Genomic DNA, 12,958 nt, shown 5'->3' on the forward strand with positions numbered 1-12,958 from the left:
TCAGAGTTTCCACTCTCCAGTGTACCAGGCCGCTGCTGCTCACTACGACCGGCATGTCCTTCGGTAGGCCTTGGTAGAGGGGGTTAGCACTGGAGGAAAACCGGTGTTCTGTCAGACATTGTCTCTTCATCCGAAAATAATTTGATTTAATCAGGTTGCTACAAATGTAGAACATATGATATTGGGGGTTTCTTTTACACAGCCAGTACATACACGTTTCGACGTTCAAATATCCCACTGTCCCTTCATGTTGTTAAAAACGTGCTGTGCAATACTTTTGTTTTGTCCCCTATGCTTCATTCTGACAACAGGAATACTATGAGGTTGCCTTCGTTTCAATTCGAGAAGCTCGAAACTTCCTTTGTAATGTTTAGGATTTTAAGGCAAGTATGATGAACGCTTTCATCATGGTTTAATGGGTTAGTAGTATATTCCACCTATTGGTGGTTTGAAATAAGTATCCACTTACTTTCTCTTCAGAGTAAATGCTGGAGTCCAAATATTGCTACCGGGAACGCTCAACGTCTCGACGCCACCGTAGTACTTTGGGGTCCATTTCAGCCGGCTGTCGTACCATGTCTGGGAAAGATAAAGTACGATCGATTTTTGTACAAAAATGCCTATATATAACTACGTACGATACAAATGAGACTGTGAGAAGATTTCTTTTCTAATAGAAAGACACTATCCGAACTAAATCACACTTCTAGCAGCCCTTCCACTGGTATATTGCTACATCTTGACTAACAAATTGACTAACATCAAAATCATATTGTACTGATTTTCCTGGATACATCGATATCATGATCAGAATCCTGAAATCATGTGATTTTAAACACTGTCAGTCTCCTGGCTTAGAAGTGGCCAGCAAACTCGGGGATTACTCTTGTCAGTAAGAGCAATAGCTACTTACTAAAAGGTACAAATATCTTCAAAGTACAAGGTACTACTAGTATGCGTGTGCACACTTACGAAATCGATGATCAGAAATGCAAGAAGCTGCTCCTTCTTTTCATCCTGAAAGAAAGAAAAGAGCATAAACAACCCTGGTAGTCCTTCGGAATCGAAGATGTTCAGCATAAGCTGTGGTGCATTTTTATATAACCCCATCCTTTTTTTTTACTCAATTTTCTTGGTAACGAAAGAATTCCCAAATTTCAACAGAGATAGTACTTACCAAGTCGACGATTTGTTCCACCTTGCCAGTAAAGTTGATGATGACATTCTCAGGTGCCAGACTTGCAGTGTAGATTTCCAGAAGCTCGTTTTGCAGCCTTTGTTTATAATGCACTGAAAGAAAATAGGGTTGTAAGAAATATTTTAACACCTCCCAATTCATACATCTCCAAAAATGTCGGTCATTTCACTCCACTGCACACAGAAATCAAACCCAACAATATCCAAAGTAGCATTAATTAGCATTACTTATTATCATTTTTACTGTTTATTTCGTTATCACGTTCTTGCAATTAGCCCTCGGGCATGGATTCGCAATAAACTTTTTAATAGATTATTCTCTGCAGGTAACCTGACCGCATTATGCCTTGCTATTGATTCTATGCGCATGAAATATTCAATCGGTACAGGTGCAGTTATTTCGTCTGTAAGGTCAAAATGAACTATTGATGTGTATATAACTAAAACAAAATTGGCATATTTGAAAAATAGCATATCAAAACTTATCCCTATCTTACACACAACCGGGAAAAATCACGACATAAAAAATGTCAAGTGAGCAATATGCATTTTCTCAAGAATTCTACGTGAGATGTGAAGTTTTCGAGGTATGCAAAAATGAATATGAACCAAAAACTGTGTAGGATTCGGAGGTTAAAGTACGGAAAAAACTCTGTATATTAGTAATGACCTGAACAAACGGGCTTGTCATATTCCCAGATTCCTCCTTCGTTCCCTTCCAGGCATCTCACTTCTCTGGGAGAGCCGTACTCCAGCGTGTAGCCATCGTTGCACGCGTACCGCACTCTTTCTTCCAGGAAGTAGAACCTCTTACTTGGCGTTCTCTTGCCGTAGTTTGGAGGACCTCTGTCCCAGCAGCCAACAAAATCTAAGCGTAGTGATACATGACTTGTAAACACAATGGAAAAAAAATCACTGAATTCAACAAGAGGCAAAACGAACAAGTGCAGGAAAATATAATTTCTAATAATACTGTGATTGCCTTTGATAACAAAAAAAAAGATTAAAAAAGTCAAGTTTCGGACATTCCAAGATCAGTGCATGGGTACCAATGGCATCCTGCGTCGTTATATACTAAATATCACTTACTACAAGTTTAAAAATTGGAATACCCGTTGCAAACTGATGAACAAAACATTCTCATTGTTGACAACTTTTATACATCAGGACACATGTACATCACCCTTTATTCAACCGCGACGGGGGCCAACATCGTCTACACATATGACCCAGTGTTGACGTCACACTTCAAAGAAGCCACGTGACATTAGCTTCACTGGGTCAGTCTACTGAGAAAGACCATAATGACTGGTCGAAAGCTCTAGGTGAGAAAATTTCTTTGTGTTGGATCAAAAGTTTTAACTTTAAACAAGACAACTTACTGGTTGTGGGGTCGTGTGGCGTAGCGGCAGCGTGCTCGACTCGGAACCAAGAGGTCCCGGGTTCGAGTCCTGACATGCCACCGATCTTGTGCCCTTGCGAACCTTGGGAAATGCACTTTACACGACTTTCCTCACTTAACCCAAGTGAAAATGAGTTTTGCTTTGTTCTGTATTCGTCCTCTACGTTGGTGGCGGCATAAAATAAGTTGATATAACTGATGAGTGTGCTGTCACCATGTCTAAGTCATGAAATGTTGGAATAAAAAAATAAATAAAACTTACTGCACGGAATGACGTCACATTCCTCCTGGCTACCGTCTTCAGTCAGACAGAATGGCCGCTGGAGACCGGTGGGGTTGCGACAGTAGTTGTTGTCCAGGTTAGCCCAGGTGTAGTGGTAATCTTGGGAAGCTGACCACTCAAGACAGGTTGCTCCGGATGTAGTCTGACTCCATGTTCCACGGTAGTTGATGCCAATACCATGGTAGCAAACTGAGCAAAATAAGACAAATATGCTTTGCAAGAAACGTACAAAATAGTGCATTACTAAAATAAATATGCTGTATATCTCTATCTAGTTACTTGAGGAACAGTTTCTTGTGTATCTTAGCTAGGCCACACCGACTTAATTTTATGGATGACATCCACGCGCGCATTGATTTTCGCCTGTTCTAAAAAAAAAGATCACGTCCACCGAGGCTCTGGCCTGGCTCTAGGTCTGGGTAGTCCTTGGTAGTTAGCGACAATACTGAGCCGGGCACTACCAAATCTCCACGACTCAAGAACTCAGTACATACATATAAGTGCCGATTCATAAATTCCTCAAAAAGCCAGCATGTGCCGGCTTGTCGGATACGTCGCTAAGTACTGCCACAAATTCACAATACCAGCAATTCCTGTGGTTTAGTAGCATTTTTATTTTTGGCCGGATTTTTTTATTCGCCCGCGCGCACTAGTTTGGGAGTCTCCAGAGGATGTCATCCATAAAATTAAGGCGGTGTGGCCTTACTACCTGGATCTTTAACCTTAATTGACGTGTGCTATACATGTATATAGCAAGCTAACGTCGCAGCAATGAAATGCTTTAAATGGTCACGGTTGGTAACATAAGCACAACGTTTATAAATAACATATAAAGTATGTAGGTAACTCGGATGTTCTCATCATCCAAAAGTGGTTAAACACCAACTTTTCACAATAAAACTATTGTATGAAGTTCTTAATCTTCAACCAGATTCTGTTACACTGACCTCCTGTATTCATTGACCTAGCCTTGGTGCCATCCGATTTGTAATGCCCTGTCTGCCAGCCAAGTTTACGGGCCGCTAGCCGTTTCAATTCGGCAGCCAGAAGCCCTTCGCCCGCACACCTAAATTACCACTGCAGTGGCATTGAGCCCGTGGGGAGGTTTCGGCCAAACTCCCCCCGGGGCCGGGGCCAGACTCCCCCGTAGCAGTAAACCGGCCAGCGGGCGAAGGGCTCTTGCGGCCCGGAAAACGAGTTCTGGCTTCCAGGGTAGATTTGTAACGGGAACCCCGATTTTTTCGGGGTTGCCGTTACAAATCGGATGGCACCCAGGCTATCATTTACCCACGTGGGACGACCAATGGATACAGGCGGCCAATATAAGACTCCCCTTGTCCCACAGAATCTGCTTGGAGATTATGAAGTTCTGACCCCCACCTTCTGTGCGCTTCACAGCAGGTTCAGTGTTCCAACAGCCGTCTTGTGATGATGGGAACACGTCACAAGGAGGCAGCAAGTCCTTCATCAGGTCACCAGTCATACTGAACACTTCTTCACACCAGGAACGGCACGGCAGCAGCTGGGTACCCCTGGGGAAACAACGACATTCAGTAACAGCCATTGACGGCACGCTACTGTTTAGGATCGCAGTCCTTAGGACGGGATGTTAAGCCGTGGTCCACTGTTCATTGTGCTTGTCGAAAAGAGCTGGGGGAATTTCCCCGGTACAATGAACCAGTAAATACTGTACATAGCGTCTGTCTTCTCTGTCACGACCAGTGGAAGATTAGCTCTTCTAAACTGGCTCGAGATCAATTCACTTTCACATAGAGCACTGGGAGGACCTGGCCAATGACCTACAACCATTTTCCACATCGCCTTTTGCCTTACAGATATCAATATGCTATAGGAATGGTTGATCCATCTAAAACATTACACTTTACTTCAAAATGAATGACCAGAAAATACAATACTAAATGCAATTCTATTGTCCTGAAATCGCTTTGCATTTAATTAACACCAAACAAAATGTAGTTCTATTCTTATAAACATGAGTATCATAGTTGCAGATGAGTGTTACTATGCATCAATGGCTGATGGTCAATATTCCACGGAAAAAATAACTGGTCATACCATACGCAGCTGAGATCATTGCCACAGTTTCTCATCTACTTCAAAAGATATATATGCCTACTCACACGCACGAAGTCGAAGCGTTTGAAGACGCACGCAAAGGACAGTGGGACATGTCCTCCTCGTTGCATCTTGGGAAGATGATGGAAGAGACGAATTCTCGCCACTCCGGATGGTGTCTCCCCGGAATGTTGTAGGAACTGTTGAAAAGTTCCATGACGGGGGAATTTCGGATCTCGTCGAAAGTCGTCTGGTTCAGCGGGTTGGGTAACATTGTGAGCCTGCTGTCGAGCGGGAAAACCTCCGGGATTTGTAGACACACTGAAAAACAAGAATTCTGAGACTCCATACCTCCATGAAATATGTAGAGTTTATGTAAATGTTTTGTTTCATTGAATATGGAAATTAGGTGGCAATTGATATTATATAGTTTAATTTGTGGTGTTCTAAACTCAACTTACAATATTTTGCGTGTCAAACTCCTATCCTTTGGCAATATTTCATTTAAACATCCTCATTTAAACTTCCTCATTAATTATGCAAATTGCATCTATATTAACATAATATATGCATAGTGTTGTTAACATTAACATTTAAGTAACCTACATATGTCACAAGGTACAGAATTGCCATCATTCACCATTAAGAAATCATATAATTTTTGCAATAATTATGCAAATTAGGTCATCATTTGCATAATTAGTATCTGTTGACATTCTATCTGCCATAGATTACATATATTACATGTATGAAAGTACTATAATGTAAAACACTGTAATTATAGAATTTTCTCATTAATTATGCGAATTAGGTCCTCATTTGCATAATTTGCATTTAATCGTGTACATCTCTCTCTCAGCTACCTACCTACCAAAAATGATGAAAATATGTTGTTCCTATCTGGACTTATTGGCTTTTAAAGATTTCGCCCGAAAGTCCCCTGCAGTTCCAAAACAAGCTGGTAGGGGGACCAAACCCACACCACTTATTTCTGACAGGAAAAGCTATCTGTCACCAAAAAGTCAAGACCATAGCATGTTCAGAACAAAAGATACAAAAACCGGAAGTTCTGCTGCAGTACCAAGGTCATCCACCAGGAGGCCCATATTTGACCTTGACCTTCGTCTTCCTAAGACTGCAGCATGACATCGATAGTATTTGTAGTTGGGAGAAGGAGTGGTTGATGGCCTTCAACCCATCTAAATGTGAAGTGATGACCGTCCCCTCTTCTAGGAACCCAATATCGTTTCCCTATTCTCTCCATGACCACGTTTTAACCAAGGTAAGTACCACCAAATATCTTGGTGTCTCCATCTCCTCAAACTTGACCTGGGGCAGACATGTCGATTTAGTTACAGCGAAAGCAAACAGAACCTTAGGAATGTTAAGACGCTGCCTGCGAATCTCAAGCAATGCGGCAAAGGAGAGAGCTTACATGGCTCTTGTAAGACCCTCCTTAGAGTACGGCTGTAGTGTCTGGGATCCCCACACCAAGGACCAGGTGAGTAGGGTGGAGATGGTCCAGCGTAGAGCTGCCCGTTTTGTCAGCAGTGACTACAGACGTACAAGTTCTGTTACAACTATGTTGCAAAACCTGGGCTGGCAGTCTCTGGAAGTACGCCGGAGAATCGCCCGCCAGGTCATGTTTTATAAGATTATACATAATGCTGTCTCCGTCCCACACTCAACCAGGATTGTCCCGGTGGCTCGATGCTCCCGCCGCATCAATCACACTCAAACATTGCAGGCCATCGCGAGCAGAACCAACTTCTACAGGCTCTCGTTCTTCCCCCGTACCATCAGGGAATGGAACGAACTTGAGCCTGGTGCGGTGGAGGCGGGGTCTCTCGCCCAGTTCAAATCTGAACTGGCGAGGACCCTGCTGCATTGAGTCACCCCATCATGTCTTGTATATATGTAAATATTACTAACGCACTAATGCACTTGTCCTGTCTTTAGCACATACAAAATCAGTTGTCTTATGTTCCTTTCTCAGTTATCCTTGTTTTTCCCTTTGTTTTTTTTTTATGTACCGGGCACAAATGTTACTAACAATGCGTAACGACTGCCAATAATACTACTCTGTAGTGCTGGGCAGTAATGAAGAAGAAGAAGAAGACTTACCAACATACCAAATATCATCACAATCCATAAAGGCATTCTGAAGTTATGATGACCACAAAGTTGCGGAAACACACACAGACACACACACACACACACACACACACACACAGACACACACACAGACACACACACAGACGCGCCAAAACAATACCTCCATTTTTCATGGGGGTAAATATCAAATGCATGGCTGTCATTTGATGTCAACTGTAGCTACATGCAGTGCAGAACGGAAAGGATGGAAAACAGAACTTTTTGGTTATAAGAAAATATATTTGATAGGCTTAGACGCGCGTGCTAGCCAGCAAATGAAGCTGTGGATTCTGAATGAATGAGTATGATTGGAAAAGTATATTATTGAGTCTTGCAACTACACGCTAGCCTGGATACCAAACCTATTTTAGCTCCCGAGTACAAAATTGTCTGCGGAGAGGATGCTGGTAGGACTCGGGAGCTAAAATAGGTTTAGTATTATAAACCAGGCTACTACACGCCGCCCAGCCCTAATTTTGCTTAGCTCCTATAGTTACCAGGCTTCGGGAAGCGGGTACGAACGTTACAACTTACCGCATCCCTCCTCGTCAGTGCCGCCCGGGCAGTCTGCGATCCCGTTACAACGCTTCCAGTACGGTAGACAGATGTGCAGCTCTCTACAGACGAACTCCCCACGAACGCATTCTGAAAATGGCGACGTATATTCTGTAAGTAGGATGACTCTATCCATACATATACATGTGTTTAGCTTTGTTCGATCTTAGTTGTACGTAGTAGACCATACGAAAGACCCCGTACTTTTGTCAATTAATAAAGAATGAAGAATCTCTCTAACTCTCCTCTTTATTTTCTGTCTTTTCTAATGTCTTTCCTAACAGCAAAACCGTCTCTCGTAATACATTTTGACGGTCAACACGACTGTGTTGAAGATTAGTCCTTGGTCGAAAAAAAATGAGTTACTTTATGATTATTTATGAAGCTTCGAGGATTTACCACATTTGTCGAAGCAGATAAAAGATACACACATGAAAAGGAAACATGAAATCTTACGTATACAGATTGGAACCTTACCGCAGAACGGCACATGACAATAACCCCATCTCGTGTCCGGATCCGTGGTGTAGCACCAAACTGTGGGCTCGGCATCCGGATTCCGGCAGTAGTTCTGCTCCAGTCCGGATGACGGATAGTTCTCGGCTGTCCGGTGGTGGTCGTGCGGTGTCTGACTGTCCCAGCGCTGACACGTCGTGCCAGTTACGGTAACAGAGACTGTCCCTCGGTAGGATGTCCCATCTCCTTCCATACAGTCATCGGCGGGTAGGTCTGTAGGTGAAAAATGCCATGTATGTCAGAAGGAATTACGTTTCATACCCATATAGTCAGAAGGAATTACGATTTCTTGTTTTTCCCTTAAGCTTTTTTCTTCCAATTTGAGGATGAATATTTCCAGGTGTAAAACACATTATATTCGTTTTAATGCCAAATGGATTAAGGTTGGGCAATTTACCATGAAGTTGCTACAAAAGTGTTATAGCGTGACTCAGTTACATTCATACGTATATGTTGGAATTATGGCAACTGCCTTTGGGGGCAGATAAAAGAAAATAATTTTAAAAAAACTCGCACAGTTTTTGCCTCTCCGATGTATTTTATTATGTGACAGAATCTCTTTCACAACGCCAACAGGTGGTATACATGGCATAACTCATAACTAGAATGGCACGAAGGGCATACCTAATCAACATAGCCTGGATGCCAGAGACCCATAACACGCAACCAGGGGTTGGTAGAAAAAAGAGTCCAGTCCGATCGGCGGAAAAAGCAGTCCAGTCACTATCGGACTTTTTCCACCCCCAAATTGGACTGGACTACTTTTTCCGCCGATCGGACTGGACTCCTTTTTCCACCAACCCCTAGGCCCAGAGATAGCCAGCGTTTGTGGCATAATGATTCCTTGGGGGCATGTTGGCCCTGAAGTCGAGGAACTGGCCTACATGTATGTAAGCCATAGACACAAGCCGCGTTTAAGTGAAATCACCCAAGGCGGTTTACATGTGGTTTACCCCGAAGCTGGTTTCATGTGGCTCCATGTGAACGCTCCGAAATCACATTGAAAGCGCCTCGATCCCAAGCCACTTCTAGAGGTGGTTTCGAATCGGTTTCTCCGCATCGCGATTTGCGTCTGAACGCAATGTGATTTCAATGTAACTTTGCCTGGTCATGGATTACGGGGTGATATTTCTTTATTTATATGCAATACGTGGCAGCAACTTAAAGAGCAGTAATGGTCAAATAATGTGTCCGTTCTAGGGCGAGCTTCACCGCCTCTGGCGGGACCACGTCGGCATTCGGCCGAGATATGCTGGGAGGGGGGGCATCGGCAAGCAGGTCGTTGACCTCTGACATTAATAACACGCCACCTTGCATGTTATCATCAACAGAAATAAATGTAGCTCAAGCGAATTGTGATCGGACACGGTTTCACCAGATGTGAGGAATGTGAGTTACCCGAATCGCGGTTTGGGTGACTTCACTTAAACACGGCCACAGTCTGGCAGCCACGCTAAATTAACTTACCAAGCATGTACAGGCTTACCCTATGGCATATTTTAGTTACTGTCGGCATCAAATATTTAAAGGGTATTTGAAGACCTTCCCTGTTAATTTGATTGGTTAGCTTGATTGAAACTTTAACTGCATTATTGGAATTCAACTGACAGTCACCAATCTTACAAATATAGTGTCATACCACAATTAGTAAACTAAGGTGTAGCCTAAATGTGTTGAGTGAGCAGTTTGATATACATGTAACTTCATAAAATTCAGCAACAAAACTAGTTGATACATCTATTGTGACTGATGCTGTTAGAGATTTTCATGACAAATCCAGGCATATATACAGTATGTATAAGATTGAAATTTGTCCGCAAGTTGTATCAACATCACTGACAATCATTTGTGTATACTATACTGGAATCTAATTCAGTTTGCACATAGGACCTCCCTTTTTGACATAGATATCATATGAACTTTCAAAACAGGCACAAATGATCACCTAAAACCATACATCATCATCATCATCATCATCATCATCATCATCAAAACCATACTTTTAAACTTTTCCCTGCTGAAGTAGCTTTTTGATGCCAAATTTGCATTGGCCATGGTGTCAAGCAGAGGGAGAAGGTAGAACATAAAAAAACTTGAACCAGGCAAAAAACTTGATGCACAATTTTTGACGACAGATTTCTACATATTAATCTCAGTGATTTCAATATAATAAATGCACATAGACTTCTCAAAATGTGCTCTTGACCAATGATTATACTAAGTGTAGTTGATTTCTTCACAATGATTGCTCAACAATAAACCTATGCGTACAAGACAATGTAAAGAAGCAATGTATTACTATGTATTATCTTGAAAGTTCATCTGTGTTGGTAGAAGTCACTATGCAGCAAGTTTAAACTGTAACTTCCAACACAAGAAATTGGACTCACCCAAATTTTCGACTGTACAACTCCAGTCTTTGTCAAGGAATGAGCAATCCACCGCTTCCGTGACGTCACGCAGATAACACACATGACAAGACTTTCTGCAACCTAAGATCCACTGCTCACTGAGTCACGTGTGTTATTTGCGTGACAACACGGAAGCGGTGGATTGTTCATTCCTTGACAAAGACTGGAGTTGTACAGTCGAAAATTTGGGTGAGTCCAATTTCTTGTGTTGGAAAATACAGTTTAAACTTGCTGCATATACTAAGTATACTAATAAATTCACACATCTAAGTCATCTACGACATACTAGAGATGAGATTTTAGAGGGCACCTCTTAAAAATATGTCTTTAAATAAGTAGTAAATTCCATAAACTGTTCTTAAGGTGGTGGGACCAAATTATCAAATTGACCAATCAAAAGGTCAAACCCATTTTTCCTTGGTCGTTCGACATCATGAATTACAGTAAATCATACTTGTTTGGCACCATGGAAAAATTGAGGATCATTAAAAACAGTGGATTCGACACTTCTTGTATCATTAAGTTGCATGGAACTGAGGAAAGTTCCATGTGGCGTGTTTCTTTCTTTTTGTGCAAACTTTGTTGTAAAATATCAGGATGAGACCACATATACAGTAGTTTGTATGTACATTCGTAGTAAGCTGCTTTGTACATACATCTTTCAAACTCTAGGTCCTTGGGGGCAGATAAAAGAAAATAATTTTAAAAAAACTCGCACAGGACATATTACAAGTGCAGCAATCACCCAAGCTTACAGAACCGAATCTTACCGCAGGTTGGAACATCACAGTACTCCCATTTCGTCTCGGGATCCAGGGTGTAGCACCAAACTCTCGGCTCAGCCCCGTCTGGGTTCCGGCAGTGGTTCTCCGGCTGCTGCCCTAGCCTGTGTTGATTCCGTGTATAGCCAGGGTTAAAGCCGTGTCCATGCGGAATCTGACTGTCCCAGCGCTGACACGTTTTGCCCGATTCGGTCACAGAAACGCTTCCTCGGTAGGATGCCCCGTTCCCTACTGCACAGTCTTCGTCGGCTAGGCCTGTAGGTAAAGAAAATTGTATTTACATATGCATGCATGTCAGACGCAGGCTACATACCATGATAAACAAGAACAGAACTTCCCTTTATCCTATAACAGTGTGGGAACCTCTGTAAGGAACAGGAGGAACAAATAAAACCCTTCTGGTCCCGGTGTTGAGCCAAATCCTTGAGCTGCCACATACGTGAGAGGTCAGGTGCTTAGGGCTAGGGCTAGGGCTAGGGTTAGGGTTAGGGTTAGGGTTAGGGTTAGGGTTAGGGTTAGGGTTAGGGTTAGGGTTAGGGTTAGGGTTAGGGTTGGGATCATTGTTCATGGCTAGAGTTAGACTTACGATTGGGGTTAGGTTAGGTTTAGTCTTCCACATCACGACTAAACCCCTCCCACCCCTTGTCCTAGGTATATTGGAAACCCCCAAGTAGTGTCAGAGTCATGTATTTGGCAGGATCATGTATTTGGCTTGACACCGGGCCGGGGTTTGAACCCACGACCTCCCGAGCACCAGCTTCATAACCAGACGCTCTAACCGCTCGGCCGAAAAGGTCTAGACCCATCGACCGGGTCAGTTGGTAGCGCCTATAAAACCCCCACTGTTACAATCCTATAAAATACAAGATACTAAAATACTAGAAAATGAGAGAGGGTTGCTTCGTATTGCTACAGCGGTTCTAGATTCTACACCAGGTCCTATTCTTTATTTTCCAACCATATGCACGCCCCGAACATTGCAGACCTACATCAAGGACATTATACACACTGTGTATAATGTCCTTGCCTACATGTACTCACATCCACAATTAACTCAACCAGTCCCCAACCACGGCCCAACCTCTCGTCCGCTACTCTACCGGATGTTGTTAACATTTTCAAACGTAACCTGCTAGCCAAATTCGCTGAACACCAACTAAACAACCAACCAACCATTGAACCACAACCAAACTCTCGACCTACTCCCATCCATGGTTGGGGGGGAATTCGGCTGTCTTCGGGACGCCCAACGTGTTGACAGTGGCTTGAGGTACATTTCCTACCTGAAACAAACAGCAAACAGGCGATCCCAACGAAGAGAAGTCCACCTCCCATCACTGCACAGTGGTGCCCGGCTGCACCTGTGGTCAAGTTGTCTCCGCTGATGGAGTTAACTTCTTGCTACACCACGAAGTACAAATGTACGACAGAGCTCTTCGTCAAAGGCATGTGCCTCCTACGCACTACACACAGGTTTTGCCTCTCAGAGTTGTAATGTATTTTATTATGGAACAGGATCTCTTCTTCCCCAACGCCAACAGGTGGTATACATGGCATAACTCATAACTAGAATGGCACGAAG

The 12,958-nt window shown here is 43.0% G+C and overlaps 1 protein-coding gene across 1 annotated transcript in view; it reads right to left on the reverse strand.

Moving 5' to 3' along the window:
- The window catches only part of LOC109480124, a 15,695-nt gene extending 2,984 nt beyond the window's left edge, over positions 1-12,711 (reverse strand). Inside the window, exons 1-11 of the mRNA XM_019782281.1 lie at positions 12,660-12,711; positions 8,145-8,396; positions 7,647-7,757; positions 5,024-5,279; positions 4,263-4,414; positions 2,862-3,071; positions 1,868-2,065; positions 1,178-1,290; positions 973-1,017; positions 470-579; positions 1-89 (exon numbers count right to left, since the gene is read on the reverse strand). The exon at positions 1-89 is cut by the window's left edge and continues 99 nt beyond it. Of these exons, the coding sequence (XP_019637840.1) occupies positions 1-89; positions 470-579; positions 973-1,017; positions 1,178-1,290; positions 1,868-2,065; positions 2,862-3,071; positions 4,263-4,414; positions 5,024-5,279; positions 7,647-7,757; positions 8,145-8,396; positions 12,660-12,711 (1,588 nt within the window). The remainder of the gene's footprint in view (positions 90-469; positions 580-972; positions 1,018-1,177; positions 1,291-1,867; positions 2,066-2,861; positions 3,072-4,262; positions 4,415-5,023; positions 5,280-7,646; positions 7,758-8,144; positions 8,397-12,659) is intronic.
- Positions 12,712-12,958: the final 247 nt, after the last annotated feature.

Source organism: Branchiostoma belcheri, unplaced genomic scaffold, assembly GCF_001625305.1.
Source record: "Branchiostoma belcheri isolate BF01 breed outbred unplaced genomic scaffold, Haploidv18h27 scaffold5, whole genome shotgun sequence".
NCBI lineage: Eukaryota > Metazoa > Chordata > Leptocardii > Amphioxiformes > Branchiostomatidae > Branchiostoma > Branchiostoma belcheri.